This window comes from Conger conger, chromosome 13 (assembly GCF_963514075.1).
Source record: "Conger conger chromosome 13, fConCon1.1, whole genome shotgun sequence".
Taxonomy (NCBI): domain Eukaryota; kingdom Metazoa; phylum Chordata; class Actinopteri; order Anguilliformes; family Congridae; genus Conger; species Conger conger.
Genome location: NC_083772.1, coordinates 17,191,914 through 17,218,689, shown reverse-complemented (window position 1 = coordinate 17,218,689; position 26,776 = coordinate 17,191,914). Strand labels below are relative to the sequence as shown.

The 26,776-nt window shown below is 44.7% G+C and overlaps 3 protein-coding genes across 10 annotated transcripts in view; 2 read left to right on the top strand and 1 right to left on the bottom strand.

Moving 5' to 3' along the window:
- Window positions 1-471, bottom strand: part of LOC133107359 (Na(+)/citrate cotransporter-like) — a 36,877-nt gene extending 36,406 nt beyond the window's left edge. The window contains exon 1 of the mRNA XM_061216349.1: window positions 361-471. The gene's annotated coding sequence lies outside the window, so the exon portion shown is untranslated. The remainder of the gene's footprint in view (window positions 1-360) is intronic.
- Window positions 472-732: 261 nt separating this feature from the next.
- On the top strand, window positions 733-18,428 carry wdr81 (WD repeat domain 81). 5 transcript variants are annotated; one of them, XM_061216937.1, is made up of 12 exons: window positions 733-944; window positions 2,030-2,495; window positions 3,339-6,940; window positions 7,445-7,552; window positions 8,039-8,232; window positions 8,551-8,732; window positions 9,077-9,242; window positions 9,548-9,713; window positions 10,297-11,127; window positions 12,157-12,302; window positions 13,157-13,339; window positions 14,754-18,428. In XM_061216937.1, exons 2-12 carry the CDS (start codon window positions 2,137-2,139, stop codon window positions 15,078-15,080), a joined length of 6,264 nt encoding a protein of 2,087 aa, XP_061072921.1. In that variant the 5' UTR covers window positions 733-944; window positions 2,030-2,136; the 3' UTR covers window positions 15,081-18,428. The 5 variants fall into 5 exon arrangements, with proteins under 5 accessions (XP_061072921.1, XP_061072922.1, XP_061072919.1 ...); XM_061216938.1 differs by having other exon boundaries at window positions 1,991-2,495; XM_061216935.1 differs by having other exon boundaries at window positions 733-962.
- A 72-nt stretch (window positions 18,429-18,500) lies between these two features.
- Window positions 18,501-26,775, top strand: LOC133107770 (alpha-2-antiplasmin-like). Of its 4 annotated transcripts, none has more exons than XM_061216944.1 (9): window positions 18,501-18,572; window positions 21,678-21,749; window positions 21,866-21,910; window positions 22,553-22,796; window positions 23,444-23,587; window positions 24,090-24,278; window positions 24,381-24,523; window positions 25,068-25,272; window positions 26,054-26,775. In XM_061216944.1, exons 2-9 carry the CDS (start codon window positions 21,693-21,695, stop codon window positions 26,389-26,391), a joined length of 1,365 nt encoding a protein of 454 aa, XP_061072928.1. In that variant the 5' UTR covers window positions 18,501-18,572; window positions 21,678-21,692; the 3' UTR covers window positions 26,392-26,775. The 4 variants fall into 4 exon arrangements, with proteins under 4 accessions (XP_061072928.1, XP_061072927.1, XP_061072925.1 ...); XM_061216943.1 differs by having other exon boundaries at window positions 18,513-18,572; window positions 21,646-21,749; XM_061216941.1 differs by lacking the exon at window positions 18,501-18,572 and adding an exon at window positions 18,686-19,060.
- The last annotated feature ends 1 nt before the right edge of the window (window position 26,776 follows it).

The following is a 26,776-nucleotide window of genomic DNA, read 5'->3' as shown; positions in this document are numbered from 1 at the left end:
GAATATATGAACAGATTGTTTGTATAGCGTCTATTCACAGTTATAGGCATATAACAGTTTATATATTGTGCCTGTAGGCGATCCTTAAACTTCTTCAGAATATGTATACCAAAGGAAATAGCTCTAACTGAAAATAAGATTCAAGGTAAATAATGTTACGAACAATAATAGGGGAATATATACACACGCACGACATCTGGAGGCCGTTGCTATATAAGCAGCTTTGGAGTTCAATTGAACCACGCAACCAGTGTAAAGCCGACTGGTCGTCAGAAACTTAATTTGAGTAAGTCTGCTATTAACCATCGCTACATAATTGCAATAATTCCAAATCTAATCATCAAGTAGACTAATATTTACCAGTTGTGAATGTCATTAATACCAGTTGATAGCTTGCCAGGAAGTTTGCCATATGATCTTGTTTTTTTGTTTAAGCTACTGTAAGCATGGCTACATTTCAAACGAATACGCATACTCATTGAACTGTATTGTAGTTCTATGCGCCTACTGGAAGATGCAGCTACGAGGCTAATGTGACAATTAAAAACATAATATATGTTTTTATACTTTAATAAAGACCTGGAGCTAAATCGGCTCAGCTTGCTTGATTTGAGAAGTAATAATAATAATAATAATAATAATAATAATAATAATAATAATAATAATAATAACTGAAGATTGGGTCACATGAGAGCGCGAGATCGTGATGTGAGTCACGTGAGGTGTGCGGTGCAGCAACATGGCTTCTATCAGCAGAACATTAGCCTTACAGCACCAGACTAGCACTACATGACTGTCCTACTTTTGAAGTAAAGTTACATCGTGTCACTGATTTCTCTGCATTTTGTGCTAGAGTTCAGCCTCCGGACAGATTTGTTTTTCTGCAAATCGATTTACTGGAATGAAGATGGAACCTGGGTCTTGTATGAGTTAGCAATGTACAGGTCAGTACTGTGACACAGGTACGTGCCACAAGTTAGCAAGTGCTGGCTAGCTTTCCGAAATACATGGCCTTATTCGTTTGCAACATACTAGTTAGCAAACGAGGCTTGCTTGCTTAACAAGTTAACTAGTTCGCTAGCTAACTTGATCAGGGGGCGGACTTTAGTCACTTGAGCTAACTAGCTAGCTAACCCTTGCGGTTTTGTGTGACATTTGTAAAATGTGTACACCCGAAAAGGGAAGTGAGACCCAGTTATCGTTAACGTATTTGACGAACCAGTTGACAGGCTAAATTCAGAGAGACGTTTTGACATGCAGATTATATTTGACAACTAGCTTGCAAACTGACAAGTTTGTAGTTTACGGTGTGTACTGGCTGCAGAAACATGTTTTATAATGTTGCATGATTAGTAGGGAGTAAACATCACACCCGACAGCTAGCTAGCATATTTTGTCTAGCGTTTAATTAAACAGTGTAAGCAGTCGGTTTATGGTTACAATTAGTTTACTAAGGAGATATTTTGCTGACGTGCAGTTGCGTGGCTCTGCTTGGATACCATTGTCAAATGTTTCAGTTTACTTGATTTTCTATTTGTTAGTGATCACACTTGGCTAAGCAGAGCAGACGTTTTTTGTTTAACAGCAGGTTTTCAGATGATTGCCCACGGTTAAATGTTCAAATCAAATTGGCAACAATTTTTGCCAAACTGTCGTGTTAATTAACGTTACTGTTTCTCATTTCGTCTATCCTGTAAGGAGAGATGATACTGAGTTGATGTTTTCAAATGAAATAAACTGAGTGCAGGCAGTCATTACAGTTGGCTGGCCGTCCGTTTTTATCATCTATAGTGCATTTATGAGCTAGCTATCTGAAATTGGTTTACCGAAATAATAATAGTACTCCAGCGCGGTATGAAAGTACTATGACTTATTTATGAAAATCAATTGTTTTTGTCAAACTATCTTTACAATTTTCATGATAATTGCATAGAGGTGATCTGCTCTAATAAACAACTGCAACATTTTATCATTATATATATTTTTCCAGACCACATTGCTAAATACCATCCCAATCTCTCAACTTCAGCACCCCCATGGAGACTTGAGAGTGCTTTAGGACTGCTTGGTCAGGGCAGTGTGGAAGGGGGATTGCTGGACGCCCGCTTTGTTCCAGTACGGCCTCCAGAGGTTAGCATGGAGTGGCTTGTGGCAGCCCTGGAGAGGGATCTCGGCGTGGACCGGAGACAAGTGGGCCCAGGTCCGCGGCCTCAGGAGCTGGTGGCTCTTGTCCCAACCCGTTGGGTCCTGGGACTTCGGGAGAGGAGGGTTACTCGATGCACTCGCTATGAGGGCGTGAGCGAGGGAGAGGTGCATACTCTGCTCCAGCGCTCCCAGGTGAAGCTGCCATCTGGCTGGACCCGGGTTTGCATCCAAGGCCTTAGGAAAAACAGGCTTGGCTATCGGCTGTCCAGGGAACCAGGCTGCCAGGGCAATGACATCTCACAGGATTCCTTCTTCAGTCTCATGCAAGGGGTTTCGGAACACAATTTCAGGTGAAAACATGCATTATAAGTACAAAAAACAATAGTCATTGATTGATTACGTTCTGGGCACCACACTATAAGACGGAAATGGAAGCTATTGGAGAAAAGTCAGATTTACTCTCACATTTAATCTCCCACGCATAAGGTGGCTAACCTGGAAATTTGACTGTGGTGTCAAAATTGGCGACAATAGATCTTTTATATGAGTTCTATTGGTCGACAAGGGGACATCAGTGGAAATTAGTTACATTTAATCCTGCGCTCAGGCCAGGAAGTATTTTTTCCCCCACATTTTTTCCCAAACAGAATTGTTTATGCCTAACGTAACTTGTCAGGGCATGTGGTTGAAACAGTCACATGATATGTCTACACCCAGGCCTGGCACAGTTTGGTACTAAGGCTGTGTTGGCCTCGCTGTAGTTTTAGTCATTCACTGTGCTGTCCTTGTATGAACATAGTTAGTCAGTTAAAATGTCTGTTAAAGAGAAAAAAACAAGAAATATTCAAATGCATTCATTTCTAGCAGTAATTCCAGTTAAAATGACTTTAGCTTTTCCATTTAAAGCGCTTTTCCATTTCCTCTTAAATGTTCGGCTATTTTTTTTCGGGCTATGGATATCCAAAAATAGTCAGATGATAGACATAGTTGCCCAAATTGCCAAATGTCATAACAATAGTTATATTTTCTGGCGGATTGGCATTCCCAACCAGATCTTCTTTTAAATAGTAGGCAAAATCGACAAGGTTAGTCGTTCTGAATGGCTGGCTCTTATCCAATTTTTTTTGTGATGGTCTGTAATTCTCTGGTTCCTTCCTTATTCTCCCCCTGCCCTACCCCCCCATCCATCACAGGAACCTGTGGCGTCAGGCCCATCAGTTCCTTGTGCAGCCTTACGCGGGCACCGTGGAGCAGACCCAAGTTCAGGCGCTGGATGCTGTGCGCCAGGCTCTGCAGGCTCTCTTCTGCTGCCCTTTCATCTCTACCGATCGGGTTTCTCCATCACTCTCCCCAGCTAGAGAGAAGGAGAAGGAAAGCCATTTCCCGGCCAGCTACACATCACCTAAACCCTGCACAGGCCAGCTTTGTCCTAACATACTCCCGGCAGAAGGCCTACTGGAGTCAGGAGAAATGCTCTATGTGGTGTTACCTTACAGTCAGTACTCCCTCAGTGACATTGTTACCTTTAGCCCCGCCAAACTTGCCAACAGCAATGCCAAAGTTTTGTTCATCCTGTACCAGCTGCTTACCGCCATGCAGGCATGTCAGGCTGTTGGGCTGTCCTGCGGAGAGCTGTCCCTGCTGGATGTAGCTGTAGATGAGCAACTCTGCAGCTATCTCAAAGTCAGCTTGGCACATTATGAGGAGCTTGGGGATGACCGGGAGGCTATCGTCTGTGTGAACGGTGGGGTAGGACAAAGGTCAGGAAGCAGCCCAGGAATGGACAAGGGAGGTTGTGCCAACAATGGACAGGTCTGCAGGGACTGCTGCGAGGAGCTTAAATCCCTTGTTTTGGACTGGGTCCATGGACGAGTCAGCAACTTTCGGTACCTGATGGAGCTAAACAAGCTAGCCGGGAGACGCGAAGGAGACCCAAATTATCACCCAGTTCTTCCCTGGGTGGTAGACTTCACTGTACCTTCTGGGAGGTTCCGTGACCTTAGGCGGTCCAAGTTTAGACTGAACAAGGGTGACAAACAACTGGATTTCACTTATGAAATGACAAAAGAGGCTCTAGCGGCAGCAGTGGCTAATGGGGGTGGGGCAGGGAACTTTGCAGGGGACATAGGTGGGGCTGTAGGGCCCAGTGGTTCGGGGCAACTAGATCATCTTCATGTGCCGCATCACATTTCAGACGTGCTGTCGGACATTACATACTACGTGTACAAAGCCCGGCAGACGCCCAAGTCTGTGCTGTGCAGCCATGTGCGATCACAGTGGGAGCCCAACGAATACCCGGCCAGCATGGAACGCATTCAGAGCTGGACCCCCGACGAGTGCATCCCGGAGTTCTACACAGACCCCTCCATATTCCGCTCCATACACCCAGACATGCCGGACCTGGATGTGCCTCCATGGTGTAACTCGTGCGAGGATTTCATTGAGGTGCACCGGCGCCTCCTGGAGAGCCGTGAGGTCTCTCAACAGCTGCACCACTGGATTGACCTCACCTTCGGCTACAAGCTCTCAGGAAAAGATGCTGTCAAGGCCAAGAATGTGTGCCTGCACCTTGTGGACAACCACACACATTTAGCGAGCTATGGGGTGGTGCAGCTGTTTGACCAGCCCCACCCACCCCGTCTTGCACCGTACCAGTATTCCCCTCTTGACCCCCCTCACCTCAGCTCAGCCACGGTCTGCTCGTCCTCCTGGCCCAACCCTTCACTTGACACTGTGATGGATGGCGTGGATGGCATGGTCCCGGAAGCGACTGGGTGTGAGTCAAGTGGCTGGACCGTGGTGGATCGGGACGAGGAGCTGGAACAAGGCATGGAGGCCCTGGACTCTTTGAGTGCTGCTTCCGGTGCTGCCACTGCAGCTTCCTCCTCCATCCCACTGCCGTTAACCAGTGCGGCTGCTGGGAAGACCCCTGCAGAATCCACTGCTACAACTCTATCCCAATCTCCTTCTGTCTTTCCAAATGAGGGGGCGGCTAATATTACAAATGTCCTGGGGCCTGGTATTCGAAGTGCGGTGCTACAAAGAGGCAGCAGTGTGAATAGGAAACATAAAGAGGGGACTGCCAATTATGATATTGCTGAGGACTTCAAGATTAGCCTCCCAGAGGGATTCAGCCCCCTTCAGCCTCTTGAGGAGCTGGAGAGGCTGAATATCTTCCTTGGAAAAGGACTGAATGCACAAACTCATACTAAAGATTCTGCACAGGAATCAGGAGCTTCAAAGATGTCACTGGTAGCCACTCCTTCCCTCACAACACTCTTCCAGAGGGACATGCAAGCCCTGGGTGTCCTCATTGCCGAGATCTTTTTCTCCCATAAACTACAGTATGTGAAGCCAGGAACCACTCTGATCGATCGGTTCCAGGCTGTAATGAAGTTGTTCTCCGCCAGTTACCGTGATGTGCCCCTGCCCTTACTTCCTGCCATAGAAACCCTACTGCAGGTCCACAAACACTCCAAGTTGACTAGTCGAAGCTGGAAGGAGAACAGACACCCCAAGCCTCTGCTTTTCCAATATGACCCAGTTTTAGAGGGCCTCCCACCTCCCAGTCCCTGGCAGCTTCTTAGTCCCTTTCTGTCACCACTCCCTTTCCCAACCTACTTCCCTGCACTTCATCGGTTCATCTTCTCCTACCATGCCAAGATGGACTCTGCCAGCACCACCCTGGGCCGTGACATCGTCTTCCACCTGTGGCAGCAGCTGGAGTCTCTCTTGCAGGGTGAGATCACGGCAGAGGGACTGGAAATTCTCCTGCCCTTTGTGCTTGCGCTCATGTCCGAAGAGTCAACAGCAGTGTATGCTGCCTGGTACCTGTTTGAGCCTATCTCCAGAGTCCTAGGGCCACGCAACACCGCCAAGTACTTGTTGAAGCCCTTAATAGGTGTGTATGAGAGCCCAAGATGCCTGCGGGGCCGTTTCTACCTCTACACTGACTGCTTTGTGCTGCAGCTCATTGTGCGACTCGGCCTGCAGGCCTTCTTGTCCAGCCTCTTGCCCCACGTCTTGCAGATCCTTACAGGCTTTGAAAGCTGCAGTGCTGAAGCTGGAGCTGAGTGGGAGGGCAACAAGGCCCTGAGGGGTGGCAGAGTTGACCTAGGGGAGGAAGAGGAGGAAGACTATGAATGTGGGAAAGGAGGGACATCCACAGGGTCTATAAGTGGAAAGGCAGGAGGGGGTAGTGGCGGTGGTGGTGGTGGTGGTGGTGTGGTTGATGCCGGGCTGATGGATTACTCTTCTGGGATCAGCTTGAATGATCAGGTCTTCCTGTCTGAAGGCGAGGACTTCCAGAATGGGTTCTACGTCAACAATGGGTCAGGAGCACCAGGAGGGGTCGGGCTGCATGGGAAGCCGCAGTGCCAGAACTCTGTGGGGAAGGACCAGGACCAAGAGTCTCTGAGTATGGGGAAGTTGAGTGACAAGAGCAGTGCCAGCGAGATCTCCATCGGAGACACAGACTCTGCTAAGGACCGGGCCAGTCTAAAGTCTGCAGACAGCAGCCAGGATCTGAAGCAAGCCAGTGAGGGGGAGGATGGAGTGGAGCTGGAGGAAGAGGAGGAAGGAGAGGAAGGAAAGGAGAGCACAGCGGGTAGTGTGCCCAGCCTGGAGCTCACCCTCTCAGGCCATACTGAGGAGTCTGAGGCCACAGTGGTCACCCTGGATGGGAATGTTTTAAACCAGATGGAGCTGGAGGAGGCGGAGAAGGACATGGTGGGAGAAGAGGAGGATTCAGACCTCACAGAAGACTCTGAGGAGAAAGAGCACAAGATACTGCTGGGTGAGTTAGCTTGTTGGTTACTGTTAAATTGGAACTAATTTTATTTGCATCTAAGAAGCCAAGCTCAGTCTTATGACTATTTAGCCTGTGACCTACATTCCCTTAAAAGGATTTTCTATACAGAGGACCTTTACCATATAGTATGTAGGGGATGTTGTAGAGACTCTCTCTCATGAATTGTAAACTCCACTAATTATTTACTCCACTGTAGGTTCATGTTCATGTGTAATGTGATTACACAAAATGACATGATTTATGTATATGTAATGGGCCAGGAAATGGTAATAAATAAATTCAAAACTAACCAGTTTTTGCTGTCCAGCTAGGATGCTAATTTTGCTATCTCTACTGTTAGCTGGGTTACTAGCAGTTCAATACAGATTTTTTTATATCAATAATGCAGTCTCCACATATTTAATTGTAATTATTGTTTCAATCAAAATTCCAATCTTCCCTGGGGAGATGCTCAGTCTTTCTTTGTGGAAACTCTTTGTTTCTCTGCAGACACTGTGTGTAAAATGGTCAGATGGCTTGCTGCAAAGCTTGGACCCACGGTGACATCTCGTTACGTTGCCAGGAATTTATTGCGCCTGCTCACGACCTGCTACATTGGTGAGTGATATCGCGTCACTTATTTATTGGTACACTTATTCAGGGGTGCAAAATGTTGCGCAGTCCCTACTTTTCTCCATCACATAATACATATCTGCAATGAGGAGAAAATATTTGATATTTCAGATGTTCCCGTTTAGTAAAACTACCCATTTTGGAGCATTTTTGGCCCTATCGTTGCGTCCTTTCAGACCCTGAACATTGGACTGGCAACATCTTGGCACTGTTATAGACCTTATAGGATGTTCTAAATTGTAGCGGTAGCATTCATTCTGTAGGTCATTTCTGTACAGTAATTGATTAGTCTTGAAATAAATATTCATATGCATATGCATTATTGATTTTGGTCAATTTTTTATCTTTGATTCTTAAATTGGGTTCATTTTTGTTGTGTATGCGTTGAGTGTGTGCAGGATTATAAGTATGTTTGTGTGCCTGCGTAAAATTATCGCTCTTTCTCTGCCTCTTCCTTCACCCTGATTGCAGGCCCTGACAAGCACCAGTTTGTTCCGTCTGCCTGGGAGGAGAACAGTGTGGAAAGCGTGGGCAGTGTGTATGAGAAGCGCCCTGTGGTCGGAGACCAGACGGCCCGGCCTGTCCTCGACTGCCTCATCTATATCGCACACCTGTACGGGGAACCTGTGCTCACCTACCAGTACCTGCCTTACATTGGTTACCTGGTATGACCTGAGTCTTCATATCTTCAGCTGCAGTTTTCAGTGACTGATGCTTGTACTGTATGATGGAAAATTGCTGCTGTCAGAATTACATGAGAGCAGTATCTGTTGTTCAAGTTCAAGTGCAAACACTAAAATTGAGTTCTGGTTATTAAATTAGATCTTTATTGTTTCTTGGTGCACTGTAAATTATTAAGTAATAAAGTTCCTGATTGTCCTTTCTTGGGAGATTTGTACAGTAGCTATGATGGACTATACTTATTAAGCTTCATTTCCAGAGCACAGTTGTTCAGCAGGTGCTTCTGTTCTGGTGCTTTGCAGGTGTCCCCACCTTCCTCTTGTCGTTTGAACACACGCAAGGAGGCGGGGCTGCTGGCGGCGGTCCTCCTCACACAGAAGATCATTGTTTTCTTGTCTGACACCACACTGATGGACATGCTGATGAAGATCAACCAGGATGTGATCCTGCCTCTGCTAGACCTGCTCACCTCTCCTAGGATGGGGTAAAACTTAATCCGGTCCGGGAACATCACACACCGAATGTATGGCATCACACACGGACTATACCCCATCATGTACCGAACATACAACATCACACATGGACTATAGCATAATGCACTCCGAACATAGAGCATCACACAAAGAATTTACAACATCATACACAAAACATTACATAAAATAATGGTGTGATTATATAGTCATTATAAATTTCACACTTCACCACTCATTTTCTGTATTGTCCACAACTCCTGACCAGCAGTCTGAATTTGAGTGTGATAGCTGTATGTAGGCTTTGAAGTGCAGTGGTTGCAGCGGTGAGTGAAATGTATGGATGCTCTCTGTTCAGTTTCCCCAGCGGAGTGCAGACCCGCGCTGCAGTGTGTCTGAAAACCCTCAGCCTCATGGCCCTCATCTGCCTGCGCATCGGCAAGGAGATGGTGCAGCAGCACATGGTGGACACCCTGTGCAGGTTCTTCAGAGTCTTCTCCGTGCTGCACAGTCTCCACACACAGGTAACCGGCCCTCTGCTGTGGCTCTGTGATTCATCTTTCATGTTATTGGGTTGTTATGCATCTACTGGTCCCGGGGCTCTTGCTCATGGACTGAACTCAGATTCTGGACACACAGCAACCAAACAGTATTCTGAATCAGTCCATTTAGCACTTTGGCTATGAAGTAAAAAACGTTTTGAATGCTTTTCAGCCATTAGGTAAGGATCTGAAAGGCAAGCTGAGTTTCCTTGGCTGATGGAAAACAGATGGTTCAGAAGCGGAGAAAGGCACTAAATTCAGATTTTGAATCCGCTGCTCCTAAACAGGTGGACACGGCCCCTCGCAGAGAGGTCGGAGAATACACCCTGCTGGATTTGCACACCCCAGAGGGGTCAGAGGTCACCTGTGAGTTGGGCGTGCTGGAGGAGCTGCAGGCCGTGTTCAACTCTGAGATGGCCTACGCTTCATACATCCCCTTCTACTGCCTTATCGGTGAGAAACCACGCTTGCACACACACACACACACACACACACACACACACACACACACACACGCTTAGTTGTCTTGGCTTCAGTATTCCGCTTCAGTTCTAACCAATCCCAGCCCTGCTTCACTTCAATACCAACAAATCCCAGCCCTGCTTAGCTACAGTACTGACCACCTCTGTGTTATCGGGTGATACAGCGGTTTGTGTTTATGAAATTACTGTTGGTGTTATTGGGTGATCTAGCTGATATCTGTGTAAAATAGCTGCTGGCCATCTTTGACTTGTCCCGGAGGTTTTATATTATATATATATTATATTATATATCTATATTATACATATTATTGGCATTTGGCAGACGCTCTTATCCACAGCGATGTACAGTTGATTAGACTAAGCAGGAGACAATCCTCCCCTGGAGCAATGCAGGGTTAAGGGCCTTGCTCAAGGGCCCAACGGCTGTGCGGATTTTATTGTGGCTACACCAGGATTAGAACCACCGACCTTGCGTGTCCCAGTCATTTACCTTAACCACTACGCTACAGGCCGCCCCATAGGTTTTTTCACAACATGTATATGCTTTTCTGCAGGTGATTCTGCAATCAGAAAGCTGGTACCGAACCACGAGCTGGTTTGGCACCTGGCGCAGTCTTACCATGAGCAGGTCAGCCCAGGCAGCTCCAACTCTGCACCGGCCACAGGACCTCATGCGGATGGCCCCATGTCCCCCAGTCGCATCTCTCCCGGCCTGGGCGCCCACGTGGGCTGCAGCCCCTTCCCCGCCCCTTCCTCCAGCTCCACTCCCATGGGGGGAGACCCCCTCCCCGAGTCAGGCACCTTCGGCAGCCACCTGGTGGGGAACCGCATCCAGGTGGCCCAGGGCTCGGACATCGGGGGCAGCCCCAACCTGTCCATGCTCGACACCTGGGGACGTCAGAACCCCGGCCTCCTCCCTCCGGCCGCCAACGCTGGTTCGTCCTTCGCCACGTCCTTCACCTCCGGCTCCTCCTCCTGGGTGCTGGGCCCTACCCCGGAGGACAGCGCGCTGAAGCAGGAGCTCCCGCGAAGCAACCGTGGCCTCCTGGGCAACTGGCTGGCCTACTGGCAGTACGAGATCGGCCTCAACCAGCAGGACCCGCACTTCCACTTCCACCAGATCCGCCTGCAGACATTCCTGGGCCACACCAGCACGGCCAAGTGCCTGGCACCGCTGGCCGGGGAGGACTACTTCCTGTCGGGCAGCAAGGACAAGACGGTGAGGCTGTGGCCCCTGTATAATTTTGGGGACGGCACGCGGGAGGTGGAGCCGCGCCTGACCTACGCAGAGCACCGCAAGTCCGTCTTCTACGTGGGCCAGCTGGAGGCCCTGCAGGAGGTGGTGAGCTGTGACGGCACCGTGCACCTCTGGGACCAGTTCACCGGTGAGAGGAAAGCTCCGGGCAGCTTTTGTCAGCAGCCTGTTCCTGTGCTGAATATCCCAAATTTACCCGAGAAGTAATGCTAACAGTAATGCTCTCTGAGTACAAATCAGTACATTTTCCAAGCAAAAAAGGTACAAATTAGTTATATATTGCTTACTATGTGTACAATTATATGCACCTGTTGGGTACCGTGCCAGCAACAAGCATTTATACCTTTTTAGGGGCTTTTCATACCTTTATTTCTGAGAGGGTACTCATCTGTGGCTTTGGAGTCGCCAGAAACCGATCAGAGCAGCCAGTTATGTAGAAATAAATATAGCCACAACAGTTTTATTTGGTCAATTATAAATAATTAGAATTCAAAATGATTAGAGTTAAACCTGACCAAATATAAGTATATAAATATAAATATGCTGTCCAAATCCCAAAACAACTATAGATACATTGTTTTGTCAGTTGGGCAAGTGAATATCTTAAAATGATGTATATAATTAATCAGTAGTGAATAGCTCTGGGTCACTAACAGTGTTCTTCATGAGTCTAGAAAGTGGTCATTTTTAGTTGCGTGTCTTGCGCCCTAGTTTATTTTCTTTAAGTATTTAAGCACTGACCACTGAACAGAGATTTACCTCGACCCTCCCACCCCCACCACCAAGCACCCATATTTTATTAATTTATGGTTGTATGTTTTTTATGGCTTGTTTTGGGTGAAATCTGTATCTTTTCAGAATCTGTATTATAGTTGTTGTTTTGCATTGCGAGCTTGCATTAGTCCTTTAGTGTTGATGCATTGTCTTTGCATTGTCATTGCTATTCTGGGAATGTTGTTGGCCAGGTCTGGCTCTGTTGCTCGCATAAACTCGGCTTATGTGAAATAGCTCTGTATAAGAGTGTGGTAATGATTGTAATGTAATATGAGAAGGGAGATTGAGTCATAGTTAGCATAAAGAGGAAGTGGCAGAGTGCTTGTGCTTGTGCTTGTGCTTGTTTTTAACACATCCTTCCCCCCACCCCACGTGTGCGGTGCAGGAAAGCGGATCCGCACGTATGAGCCTCTGGACGGGAAGAACCCCATCACCGCGGTGACCACCATGCCCCCGCCCCACTGCGGCGTGGTGTTCGGCAGCGCCGACTCTGTGCTCCGCTTCATCGACCCCCGCAAGCCGGGCCTGCAGGTGCCTCTATACCCCAGTCACCACTGATTTACCACACACTGTACATTAATGGCATTTGGCAGACACTCTTATCCAGAGCGACGTACAGTTGATTAGACTAGGCAGGAGACAATCCTCCCCTGGAGCAATGCAGTGTTAAGGGCCTTGCTCAAGGGCCCAACGGCTACACCGGGGATCGAACCACAGACCTTGCGGGTCCCAGTCATGTACCTTAACGACTATGCTACAGGCCACCCTACTACTTAATACACACCACTCTAGTGGAGGTCTTTAGAAACACAATGTTTACTTTCCTTTTTTTAAATCGTGTTTTCACGCTATCGTACGAGCTGTTCTCTCTCCCTCTCCTCTACGAGCTGCTCTCTCCAATCTTTCATATTCAGTAGTTAATTAATAATTTCATTTCAAGTTCAGAAGCATTATCTAAGGTGTTTATAAAAGCAACAGGGTCTTTTACAACATTTCTAAGACTCCTGAAGAGGTATAGAAACCATTTTAAGGGGCATAGAAACCATGTTGGCTCCATTACAATGGGGCTCTGATGAGCCAGTATTACCAGAACCACACATTATGCTCTTAGAGATGGATAAAGCCACAGATTCGGTAGACACACCAGATGTTCCACTTTGTTCTTTACAGCACATAGTAAGTACATGGTCACTCTATTTTTGATGCTGAAAAATGTCAGTTTGATAAATCTGCTAAAATTCAGTAAAGGGCAGCAGTATGCGCTGTCCAGTTAAAATGCACGCTGGGGAATAGCCTAAACTCCTTTTAGCAGCCATGGAGGGCAGGAAGGCAGGAGCGATGTACTGTATGTGTGGTAATCGGCTGTGATGTGACCCTGTCCTCAGCACGAGTTCCGGCTGGCCTATAACAACGTGAGCGCGGGGCTGATCCGCTACCTGGCGGTGAGTCCCGGGGGCCGCACGGTGGCGGCCGGCTTCTCCTCTGGATTCATCGTGCTGCTGGACGCTCGGACCGGTCTGGTGCTGCGCGGCTGGCCCGCCCACGAGTGCGACATCCTGCAGATGAAGGTCAGCCTCCTTTCCTGGAGGGGGCGCTGTGTTTGCTGGTTTAACTGCAGTCCTGGAGGGGGCGCTGTGTCTGCTAGTTTAACTGCAGTCCTGGAGGGGGCGCAGTGTCTACAGGTTTAACTCTAGTCCTGAGGGGGCGCAGTGTCTGCAGGTTTAACTCTAGTCCTGGAGGGGGCGCAGTGTCTGCAGGTTTAACTCTAGTCCTGAGGGGGCGCAGTGTCTGCAGGTTTAACTCTAGTCCTGGAGGGGGCGCAGTGTCTGCAGGTTTAACTCTAGTCCTCGGGGGGGTGCTGTGGCTGCTGGTTTAACTCCAGTCTTAGTACTCCAGTACTTAAACTAATGGTTCTGTGTTGAATGTGGGTCAGTGTTCTTAAACTAATGGTTCTGTTCTAATGGTTCCTCTAATGGAACCTTCAGCAGTTAATTTATCCAGACAGTTGTCAGCAGACATACAGTACCAGCCTGTATCCTTCTCATGGATTACTGCTGAAGCTCTGCATGTGTGGGCTTAGATACTACTTGAATGTTAAACTTGGGAAAACAAGGTTGTTCCTGGAAGAAGTATTGGTGGGCCAGTAGAGGGCACCTCCTCCCTATGGACCAAAGAGAGATCCAATTCTCCAGCACAGGGCTGGGAGCATTGTGCTGTAGGAGGTGCTGTCCTTTGGATGAAAACTGTGCTGATTGAAATTCTCATGGCATTTTTCAAATGAGTACTTGTGTTAACCCCGATGCCCTGGCCAAATCCGCACCGAAAGTGTCTCTCTACATCTTCTCATCCAATCACCCCCGGCAACTAAATGGCTTCGCAATCCCTTGCAATCCCTATTTGATTCCCCTAGTTGGGACTGCAAAAGAGAATTGAGTTCTCAGTCAACGTACCTGGTTAAATAAAGGGTATATGAAAAAAAATGTTGAAAATTCACAAGTGGAATTTGAAATGCGGAGGTAGAAATGAAAGCCCTATGAGTGCGTGGTCAACAAAGCTGTACCGAGCTGAGCCAATCAAGAGGAGAGCAAACTTTATTTAACCCCAGTAGGCTGGGTCAAGGACTGTGTCTCCAGCATTAGAGGCCCAAGTTCAGGTAAATATGGACTAGGATTACTCATTAGAATTTCTGCCACAAGCCACACTGCCATATACACACGTCAGAGATTAATCAAATGCAGATATCTTTGGGTTTAGCTTAGGCAGACAACATTTTTTAAATGGTGAACACCAAAAAACATGGTCAGCCAACACGGTGTGTACTTTTGAATTCTCTCTGTGTGAAATTCAAATTCAAAATGCTTTATTGGTACCATGAAATACATTTGTACTATAAATATTGCCGAAGAGTACACGCAGGAACAGGAATAGTGATACATTAGACCATGAATACAAACGACAACCATGTGTGTCTCTCTCTCTCAGACTGCAGAGGGAAACCTGGTCATCAGCTCCTCCTCAGATCACACGCTCACAGTGTGGAAGGACCTGGAGCATAAGCCTCTCCACCAGTACAAGTCCCCCTCCGACCCCATCCACGCCTTCGACCTCTATGGCTCCGAGATTGTGGCGGGCACCGTGGCCAATAAGATCGGAGTGTACTCCATGATGGACATCTCGGCCAGTCCCGCCAGCTCCACCAAGCTGAGCTCGGAGAACTTCCGCGGCACGCTCACCAGCCTCGCAGTTCTGCCCACTAAGAGACTCCTCCTCCTGGGCTCGGATAATGGAGCCATCAGGCTCCTGGCCTAGATCCCCCTGCTCAACCTGGGAATGGTTCAGTGTCTTTCGCCCCCCATCCCCACCGTCCAGCAAGAGATTATTGTTTTCCTCTGCCACTTTTACCCCCCCCACCCCCCCCACCCCCCCCATTCCATTCCAGTGATGGAACCTTCCCAAGTTGTGCCCTTTCAGAACAAAACATGGTCACCCTCGATGGCCGTGGCTCGCTTCAGTTTTCTATCGTAGTTCTCAGGCAGAAAGAGATTGCACAGTTTTTTTCTAGAATGATATACCATGTATGCTGACCCAGGTAGAAGAAAAGAAAAAAAAAAGAAAAGAGTTTCAGTCTTTCATTTGGCAAAAACAATGTGCTAAATAGCTAGGTGGCTAACCTTGGAAAATCTCCAAGTTGCGATATTTTATATAACTCCTTTATATAACTTCTGTTTGGGACATTGCACTTTTGTAACAAATATGTTATACCTTTATTGTTTGATTAATATAAAGCTGGCATAACTAGCAGTAGCTGCAGCTGTCACACCTGTGTTGATGAGATGGTGAACTTGACCAGAAATAGTATAGTACAAGATAATTTGGAAGCGTGATCTTTCAATTAAATTGCGAAATGTATGCCAAGGAATATTAATATTAGCTTCCCATGACGTTTCCAACTGCTAACTCCACCCCAAGGTTAACCTGGGGGGGGCTGTACCAGTGCACAGTTTGGGGGGAGCAATTGGCCAAAAAGTAATTTCACATCTTTCCCATTTATTTGTAGGGCAGTACTTTTTGTTTTATTATTATTATTAAACTAAGACTGAACGAGAGCTCTTCAGAACAAATTTTTTAAATATGAAAAATAAACGGGAGAGCACTGCTGATGTAGCGATATGGACCTTGTGCAGGGGACCTTGTACAGTCTTAAGCCAGTGACCAAAGTGAAATATTGTGAATTGTCCCGTACGCATAAGGAATAAGGATGGATTGGTTAAAGACAACACATGGCAACAGCAGCAACAACTGAACAACAAAATCAGCTCATTTTTCTTTTCTATTTTCCTAAAAGAACTCGGCTACTGAAGTCGCTGCTGTGGCTTACTAAACCAGCTGCTCAGGAAGGTGGAGACAGACTGGTTTCCGATGTAGCGTTTACACTTTCCAAAATAGATGGGACAAGAGCACCAAAAACAAGATTCACAAGTCTGGTTACTTCTGTGATATTTCTGATTTCTGATATTTCATGATCTCTTTAAGTGTACCAGGAACACACAATGACTATGCAGTATTTGCAAATATAAATAGTATCTTTTAAAGTGATTGCCATGTATGTATACTAAAGAATTTTCTTGACAATATATTTTATTAACTATGAACAATAAACCACACAAGATTTTTCACTGGACCCTGCGTCCTTCCGCATGGTGTCGATTCCCAACTGTCACAGGAAATGGACTGGGTTTCACTTGAGATCAGTTCAACGGTTAACCATAAGGTTTACTCTCAGGTTGGCAACCAACCTTGGTGTAGGTCAAGTGAAAACAAACAAAAGCTGGATTCTCGTAAAAACAATTGACACGCTTTGAAACCTTCCATTTAGGGTTGTGTCTCTCTCATGCCGGGATACTTTTTAGTCACGTATCAGCATACATACCTCAGGTTTCATCACAACTCCATGTATAATAGAGGTCTTTGGTTTCTTTCATGTTGCTTCTGTCAGTTAACAGTTTTATTAGATAATGTTCAATTTGTTTTCAAATATATAATGTCCCCTGGCCATAGTTACCATTTACAGTACACAGAACTAATTTTCTAAAGGTTATGGGTGAAAGCATTCCGCTCTTGTGATGGTTGAAGGTTTCTAACCTTTCTCTCCAGGTCATGATGAGCGATGCGTGCACTGCTCAGTTACAGATGGAGACAGTCATATTAACAGAGTTTTCGATATGTGGTGGACTCTGAACTCCTGTCTATACATTGAAGAGAAGCACATATTTGGGCCTAGGTCACCAGTCAATACACACAGACATGTCTGTGAAAGTAATCATGACCACCCTCCCCAACTGAGAAATGGCATTAGGTTTGTTGCACTATTTTTGCCCCTTGTGATTTAAAAAAAACTCCAATCAACTAAGGGGGTAAAGTTATTCTTTAGAGGTATGATGTCTGTTGGTTCACTGTTGTTTTGAGTGTGAAACCAAGCTTGAGGTGCCTATTTTACATTTTACTGCCAGTGAGAGACTGAGTGAGTGATTGAAAGAGTGTGTGAAAGAAATATGAGAGGCATAGATTTAGACAAATGAGTGGTGTTGATTCCTTGTATCAAAAATTATAATATTTTACTTTAACCACCCCCTGATAGATCAGGGTGAACATGTATGTCCCAGTGAATGATGGGGGAAACTATAGTTGAAAGATAGAAGAGATTATAGAATTCATATATTAATGTATGCCAAGTAGGCGACTAAAGACATTTACATTTAGGGGACCAGTTGTAAGTTACTTGAATAAGTATGATGTATGATCTGTCAAGGAAGTAATCAGATGCCAGGAAACAGGAGCTTTCCCAATATACAGGTGAATCATGGGTAAGACTGACTGGATTTGGTGACTCCTGTCTGTGACACACAGATTGTTTTATTGGCTATGATCAATCCAAGGTTATTGTAAAAGTGAAATTGTAGAGCTGTTTGATTTTGATTTCTGATTTACATGATGCTTGGACAAATCAGAGTCCAGTCAGTTATGTTGAGAGTTTTTAAACTTGGTCCTGGGGCACCCCTGTATATGCTGGTTTTCAGGCCAACCGCAGTTGAATCTGCTGCAATGTAACCTTCTGTCGATTGTTCTTAATTAGACACTTTACGTATTGTTGTATTGCTTGCCTTATTCGCCCACATTTTTTCAGAAATGGCTATCCAAGCCATTTTCCATAATCAGGTGCCATGACTGTCAGATAAACAGATGCTTCTGTTTTCTGTCATGCTGTATGGAAAATGATTTGTTGACCCGCAGCTGAAATGTGTTTGGGACTGATTTCTGAAGGTGTGGACACCTTGGCTTGAAACAGCATACACAGGGGTCCCCCAAAACAGTTTGTGGACCCCTGAGCTGGGTGATGTTCCTTGCTTGGGGACTGTTTGTATCCCTAGTTTGTCCAACCAAGTGAAAACCTGGAAATCAATGTTATTTAAATTTAGTTCCCACATCCATGACTTATGTAAATATTCCATTAACTTCCAAGCAAAGTAGTTGCCTCATGAACAACAAATAAAATGTCATATTCCTCTATTTCATAATTTTCATTTAAATGAAATAAACTAATACAACGGATATTTTATTTATTAACATGTTTAATAAAATGCTGCATATGCAAAGGTTCGGCATGTCTTGTCCTCCTTTATTACGTAATGTGTGCCTTGCTCTGAGTCAGGATGAGCTGGTTAGCTGATGATCAGGCTGCGTCATGCCTCTCAGCGGTGTGAGAGCGCTGACGTGCGTTCCAGATGGAAAACGTTAGTTAACGTAAGCGAATTTTTGGCAACTTATACATTTTTTTTTTTTACTGTTCTCCACGATCGTTAACTAACAGTTTGAAAAGGTACTGCGCGGCGAACAAAAATGGCTGCTAATGGGGAAAACGGACCATTATTTGGCTGTTATAATGCACTTCAATCACTTTAATGGAATGTTCATTTAACAGTAGTCTAACTGCAAACATGGTTCGCCGCAAACATTTGCCGTCTTGAATGCAGAGAAACCACAGCCCTGCAAGTATATGTTCAATACTCCGGTTCTCTGTTGAATATTTGACCCCTGGGTCTGTCTCAATATTTACATTTAAAACAAGTAGTGCCTTACATGAAGCCCAGATCAATTTAAGTTGAAATTTAACTTCTTGCTGAGAACGTGCCAGAGTTGAGCACAGGAGATCTCTGCCATTGCACATTTGTGTGTTCGGCTCTCTCTATTTTAGACTGGATAGCTGGGCCTCCAGACTTAATTTTTCTAAGGTAAGCTTGACGGTTTGTTTTAATGTTAAATAGTTATGTATGCCGTTCTCCTCACCTATGTAGTGTCTTTTTCCCAATGGTCAGAGATCTTGTTTCTATTTGTATAATTATAGCTTAGCTTTGCAGGCGATTTTTTTAATGAGCTGAACATGTCCCAGCTAAGGTTATGCTCTATAGCTGTTGTGTACTGTTAAATTTTACTTACCGGTAAACATGCTTTTCACAATACATAGATGTGTGCCTTTCACATCTGCCTACGTGTATTATTTTTTGCAGGACGTTAAAACGTCTTATAGTCACCTGTGAATGAAACATTTTCATGATAAACTTTAAATCAAAAAGTAAAAATGTTTCACTGTCAAGCCATTTTCTGTATTGCTGTATTATTCTGTTGTGAGGTTAGAAGCTTGTTTTTCCAAACTGGAATCATGAAGGCAAAGAGACCTTTAGCCTTTAAACCATTATTGATTTATTTAACCGAAGCATATTTGAACCAAATCTATAGGCTTCACGTTTTCAAGGCTATTACAAATTAGCTTTCTCATGCTAGATACATAAGAAAACGAATGGTGGTCTGTGTCCAGCTGATATTGTTTCGTTAAGGGTTAGTTCACTTTATGGGATTTGATATTCTTTCAGTATCCTTGTATGTTTTCTAGCAGCTCAGGTGACTTAATTAGTGATTTTAGGTCTACTTGTCTGTATGCCTACAACTGCTTGTCTAGGCTATATTACACATGGATTACAGGCAGCAGTGTAAAGGTTATAAACAAAGGGTTGAGACCAAAACAAAATGCTATAAGGCAAGTCTGCTGTTTGCTCCACTTTAGATGACCAAGTACATCTAAATGTATACAATACACTCACTGAGCACTTCATTTGGACCACCTGTACACCTACTTATTCATGCGATTATCCAATCAGCCAATCGTGTGGCACAGGGCAATGCATGAAATCATACAGATACGAGTCTGGAGCTTCAGTTGATGTTCACATCAACTATCAGTATGGTGATAAAAATGTGATCTAAGTGACTTTGATCGTGGAATGATTGTTGATGCCAGACAGGGTGGTTTGAGTATCTCAGGAGCTGCTGATCTCCTGGGATTTTCACTTACAACAGTCTCTAGGGTTTGCAGAGAATGGTGTGAAAAACAATGAGAGCGGTCCTAGGAGAATGGCCAGACTGGTCAAAGCTGACAGGAAGCTGACAGTAAAGCTAATAACCACACATTATAACAGTGGTATGCAGAAGAGCATCTCTGAACACACAATATGTCAAACCTTAAACCACACAAGTGGTGTAATAAATACCTAATAAAGTGCTCACTGAATGTGTAACACCAGTATTGTGCATATTAAATTGAAACCTCCACGGTCAGGTGTCGAATCTAGACCGAGCAGTGCCTCTGCCAACCCTACTGGCATGACGCAGTATTGTGGCTAGAAGGGAGGAATGCAGTCAGCGAAGATCTCATCATCCTCCAGCAGACCGAGAGGGTCGATCAGGCACTGCTGTGTGATAAGTGGTGACGGTACCATTCTTGAGAAGAGCATATATCTTGGATGGTAGCCTACAGCAATGGAAAGAGAAAGACTTAGTAGATTTAACCTTAAACTGAACATTATAAAAGTGTAAAATAAACGCTGTTGGGCCTTTTTTTTAATGTAAGCCTCAATTAAAAGCATGTTCATTTGCTTCTAATTCACAATGTTAATTATTCTGGCTTCCAAGTGTGGCCTAAGCCTACGTGTTTCTCAACACTTCCTGAGGACCTACTGTGGGTAATCCTGATCAATTAAGGTTGTTGAAATGGTTTAATTATTAGCTACCATAATTGTGTGGTTTGTAACACAATGCACATTGCACTTGTTGCCATTTGCAGTCAGTAAAAAGCATGCATTTTACACACATATTTCCACACTCTCAGTGAGGACCCAACTGATTTTGTAAATTAATCAATTCAAAATGGAACCTCTTTCAATTTGACGTATGTGCTATAGCACAGACCGCAAAGGAAATCAACTCATAAATTGGTCAGTGAAATTTCTGGGATGTTGGCTAGGCCTGCATTGGGACATTTATTTGTATGGCATACATAGCTATTTCTGGCATAATGTCACTTTAAGGGGGCAAATCATCCTTCAGTAGGCATAAGTCTAATTAAGAACAAATGATGTGTAATTCAAAATCATTTGTAACTCGGTATACAGAGATTGTTACTGTGGTTGGAATAAGAAACGACATATGGCTTAAGCCTACATAGTCGATTCATGCAGGACTGGATTTGAAATGGATTTATTGTTCTTGAAATCTAAATGTATACAACCAACCTTAGAGTTTAGGCTACTTCAAATATGTTGTTCAAGACAATGTGAGCTATTTTCTGCTGTATTTTCTTTACATTTTGAATTTGTTAGCATCAGTGGTGTGCTAGCCTTCTTTTGTACTCGAGCAAAGGGACCCTTTGGGGAAATCATAGGTATTGGATTCTTGGCCTTTGGCAACAGAAGTGGGGCAAAGAGCTCTTTCATATCTGGTAGTCCAGCGTTTTCTGATGTTTCTGCATTACTGTTTGTGACAGGGACTTGTGGTGATAACGGTGTTGTTCTCCAGGCAAACTGACAGAGAATGGATACTCGTTTGCTAGCACTCCTGTTGTTCTGTCTCTACAGTCGAGGACTAAGCGTAAGACATCCTTGGCACTTTTGACATTGTTTTCAATATTTTATATAAAAATTATTGCACTGTCAGACAGGCATGTTGACAAATTCGTTGACAAATTCGTTGTCCCTCTCCAACAGGACGCCTGGCCTTCTGACAATGGGACAACAATCCCTCCTATAGAGGTCTGTGCCTAACCCACATCACTGGCATACTCACAAAGCACCTGCTTTTTTTCCCCGTTTCTCTCTCTTTTTTGCACATTTTGAATTCGATTATCACACACAGCCTACTGCAGATTAAATGTGACTGGGAAAATCTTGTGTTATTTTCTCAATCTACTTGACAAAAAGTCAGATATTTAATATCCCTGTTAAAAAAAAATATCCAAATCCACCTTCAGTAACAGCTAAAACTTTCTTTAGCAAAACCTCCGTGAGCACTGAAGCAGTGAGCAGTTACTGAGCACTGAAGCTTGTCTTGAACTTACTGTACTTTTTCCACAGGGATATTATATGTCTGATGATTTTCTGTTGTGTAAACAATGGAAAAGTTGAACTTTTATATTATTTGCTAACTTTACTCAGACTTCTGTAATGATCCTTTTGATGAAGAATAAATTAATTGCAGCACTGTATTTGACCTGCTTTAATATTTTATTTAATGCGATTTCATGTTGTCATTATTCCATTTTATTGATTTTATCTATACTCTTATTATGTGTAGTGCTTTTTGCATTCCAGTAGTAAAGAACTGCAAATAAAGGTTTTATAAAAGTGTACATGGCAGATGCATTCTCCCTCTGTAATGCACGCCCTCTCTCTCAGGACCCTCTCGCCCCCACCAGTAATGGCTCTGAGCCCTCCTTTGCCCCTGAAAGCTCAGAGGAGGAAGACGACCTAAAGGACTGTGGAGGTCTGGCTTCCAGGGCCAGTGCCAAACGGGCTTTAGGGGGCGCCATAATGAAGCTGGGCCTGGACATCCTGAAGACGATGAAGGGCAGTCCAGAGCAGCCAAACACCATCATTTCACCACTCAGCATCTCTCTCGCTCTCTCACAGCTGGCTCTTGGTGAGATGGTGTACATCCCTGTGTGTGTGTGTGTGTGTGTGTGTGTGCGTATGTTCGTTTGTGTGTATGTATGTGCTTGTGTGTGCATATGTGTGTGTGTGTGTTCAGATATGATAAGTGCCTTAAATTAAAGATGTGTAATTTGATTACATAATAAGAACCTATTAAACAATATTGTCTGGGTCTAAAGACATAAGCTAAATATAGTTCTAGTAGGCTACTGGAGTTCTTAATTAGACACATATAATGATTTTAATGTCTGTTGAAGGATTTACCCTCTTATGGCACTTCTCTAATTGAAATGGCTTTACATACAGTGTAACAAAGAAATGTCAGTTTTATTTTATGTGCCAAATGATTTCTTTAGAAAGAGGTTATATTTTGAATCAGAGGTGCATGTATGTGGTTGTTCTTAGGGGTGGTGTATTGCACACACTAATGTTGAGGTGTAGGTATGGTTATTCTTAGGGGTGATGTATGTGGCTGTTCTTAGGGGCGATGTATTGCACACACTAACGTTGAGGTGTGTGTATGTGGCTGTTCTTGGGGGCGATGTATTGCACTCACTAACATTGAGGTGTGTGTATGTGGCTGTTCTTAGGGGTGGTGTATTGCACTCAATAACACTGAGGTGTGGCTGTTCTTAGGGGCAGTGAATGAGACTGAGCAGTTGCTCCTGCAGGCTCTGCATGCAGATGGGCTTCCCTGCTACCACAGGGTCCTGAGAGGGCTTCTCAAACAGCTGCATGGGGGCGCTCTACAGGTGGCCACCCGGCTGTACCTGAAGCCAGGTGAGAGCTGGGGGAGAGGGCTTAGCCAGGCAGTATGTTAAACTGCAACAAAAAATAAAATAAAAATAATTCTGTCTCAACAACTATTTTTGTACTGATATTGAGGCTTCTGAATATTGTTTATTTTACTTTTTTGCTAAATCACAAATTATTGCCAATGAGGTAAGACAGTTTTGACTGATTTCAAGATTTGAGCTTGCAGCAACTTATAAGCCAATATTTTCTTCTGAAGATGAGACCTTAAGTCTTATTACAATTCTTTGCAGTGTAATTATAACCATGCTGATTTTTCTCTTTGATAAAACTTTGAATATACTTGTAAATGCACTGTAGCTTTGCTGTTGATAAAAATAATAATAATGATAATAATATTTGGGCTTCAAAGCTCCTAAGAGAACAAGAATGAATTAAGTAAAATGTACAATACCAAAATAACCAAGCTGGTATGCACAAGTTTGGTCCCAAGATGAATCAATTTGGCTGCTGATCTGTGGATCCACAGGGTTTAAAGTGAAGGAGGCCTTTGCTGAAGAGTCCCTGCATATGTATAAGTCGGAGGCAGTGACTCTGACTGACCTGGAGGAGGTGAACAAGTGGGTAGAGGCAGCCACAAAGGGAACCATCACCAACTTTCTGCCCAGCCTGCCGGCTGATTTAGTCCTCATGATCATCAATGCTGTACACTTTAAAGGCGAGTTGTGTGAATGATTTTTTGGGTCTACAGAGGACCTGTGTGCTGCTAGTGTTTGCATATGTTATTACAAAAACCTGAGTCTGGTTGTCCCGCACACAGGGCAGTGGCAAGCTCGCTTTGATACCCGTTTCACCTCGAAGGACCTCTTCTTCCTAAACGACAAGGAAGTGGTGCACGTGGACATGATGTTGGGCCCGAAGTATCCCCTCAGTCTGCTCATCGACGTCGACCTAGATGCCATGGTAGGACTCCTCCTCCTGTCTCTCCATATTGTCCACTGTCTTCCTGTTTCCATGAATTCATGTCAATTTAGATGGAGAACTCTGTTTTGTGCATTCTGCCAAATGGAAATTAGCCTTTTGTGCACAACAATGAAAGCTTCCCGTGGAGACATTTCCCATTTTTAGTTTTACAGTTTTGGACATATTTAAAATGTTAAACATTTGTGCATTATGTTAAATCTTGTGGTGAATTCACACGGTGGCACATTTCCAGTCAGAAAATACCTGAAATGGTGGGCAGTTTTAAAACTGGTAAATAGACTCTGCTGGTCTTAGGGAAACAGTTGTTGTTTCACTTAAAAATCACTCAGAAATCAACTCAACCCTTTTTACATTTGTTGGATGTACTGTATGGTGATTTATTTTCTTTTTAATTTGTAGTTGCGTTGGAAGTCGTTAAACCCTAACTTAAAACAGGTTTCCATCTGCCCTATCCGTTCCTCCTCTTCTTAATCTCATTCTATTAATTAACTCAACTCTGATGTAGTTTTTTTTTTTTTTTTAGGTGGCCCTGTTCCCCTTTAAGCAGGGCATGAGCCTGCTGGTGGTGATGCCCTCTTCAGGGCAGGTGGACGTATCGGCTATCGGTGCCAAGCTCAACACCACAGACCTTTACGCTCGTTTGGACCGGCCCAGGACCATGCAGGTCAAACTGCCAAAATTCAAATTGGAGTACGGGCAGGAGCTGCAGGAGGCCCTCTCTAGTATGGGTAAGGGGGAACTTGCCGAAATGTGGACAAAGATATGCACACACACATACAGGCACATGCACCACTGTGCTCTGGCCCATTCATGGAGCTAAATAGAGCAGGTTCTGTTGAGAATTTTGATAGAGACCACCAGAAAGCAGAGTTGGTGTGCTAATAGGTGGCAGTCTTTCTTTTGGACCAGATTGATGCTGTTGAAAGTCCTGACACACTATGGTCATTAAAGATCTCACTGCATAGTAGGGATTTTAATCTTAGGTCCTGGTCAAATACACAAAAAAAGTTGGTTCACTGCATGTGGCGAGATACCAGACTTGTATTTGACAGGACTCGTATTTTTATTCGCTGTAATAACCTCCATTCTGTGCCCCCTTTTTCATCAAGTACTTACTGCACATGAAATTGACCATTGACCTTTCACAAAAATACACAAGAATGGTAACAGGCCATTCATCCCATCTAGTCTCATCACATTACTAACTAGAGCAATGATCTTCATTCCTGGTCCTGGAGAGCTGCAGGGTGTCTTTGCCTTCATATCAGTCCTGAGAAACACATAAAAGCCAGCATACCCTGCGGCTCTCCAGGACCAGGAGTGAGGACCAATGAACTAGTGTCCAGCACTGCATCAAGACATGATCACTCTCAAGGGACCTGGCAAGCTGCTCCACCTGTATAAATAAATACTTCCCTGATATTCATGCCCGTGTGAACGTGTTATTGAAGCAAACACTGTGGCAGGAGAACACTCAACACACACTTCCTCTCTCTCTGTGTCTCTCAGGGCTTGGTGAGCTCTTTTCCAGTCCCAACCTGGCGAAGATATCGGATGGCTCCCTGCTGGTGTCCAGTGTGCTGCACAAGTCCTGCATGGAGCTGAACGAGGAGGGGGCAGAGGCCTCGGCTGCCACCAGCGTGATCATATCCCGTTCCAACCCCACCTTCAGCGTCAACCAGCCTTTCTTCTTCGCCCTCATGGACGATAAAACGCAGACACCCCTGTTCCTGGGGGTGGTCAGGAACCCCAACCCGGATGCCACTGTCATTCAGATTGGGCGCTCTGCGAACCCTGACAAACTGCCTGATAAGAGTAAAGGGGAATTTAACCACCTGCCTAAGTAACTGCAACCTTATTGGCTGTGAATAAAGTAAGGCAACGACCTGGAACTGCAGTGCTGTCTATCAGGGAGAAAATGTGCACATGCAAGTGCAGACTATGACAAACACACACACACACACACACACACACACATACACACATACAATGATACCAACACGAAAAAATGCACATTGATACCCAAAAGTAAATTTAGTATTTCCCCACAATACCAGTGTTCAGGAGTACAAATGTTGAGGCAAAGCATCCCAGTATTCAAAACGGGGCTGAGGCATCCTTTTCCTTCTTAGTTAAAAGCAATAGTATTACCACACTTGTCCTCCTGAACTTTACAAACTGTTCTTGTGAAGCATCTTGATGTTTTTGATTAAAGAAATGTTACTATAAAAG

What these genes read in the sequence shown, in the direction of transcription:
- wdr81 (XM_061216937.1), top strand. Translation starts at nt 2,137, where the DNA reads ATGGAGTGGCTTGTGGCAGCCCTGGAGAGGGATCTCGGCGTGGACCGG. An exon ending in CCTCTGGGACCAGTTCACCG is followed by an intron (nt 11,128 to 12,156) that starts GTGAGAGGAAAG and finishes TGTGCGGTGCAG; the next exon opens with GAAAGCGGATCCGCACGTAT. An exon ending in CCCGCAAGCCGGGCCTGCAG is followed by an intron (nt 12,303 to 13,156) that starts GTGCCTCTATAC and finishes CCCTGTCCTCAG; the next exon opens with CACGAGTTCCGGCTGGCCTA.
- LOC133107770 (XM_061216944.1), top strand. Translation starts at nt 21,693, where the DNA reads ATGGATACTCGTTTGCTAGCACTCCTGTTGTTCTGTCTCTACAGTCGA. An exon ending in CAATGCTGTACACTTTAAAG is followed by an intron (nt 24,279 to 24,380) that starts GCGAGTTGTGTG and finishes TCCCGCACACAG; the next exon opens with GGCAGTGGCAAGCTCGCTTT. An exon ending in ACGTCGACCTAGATGCCATG is followed by an intron (nt 24,524 to 25,067) that starts GTAGGACTCCTC and finishes TTTTTTTTTTAG; the next exon opens with GTGGCCCTGTTCCCCTTTAA.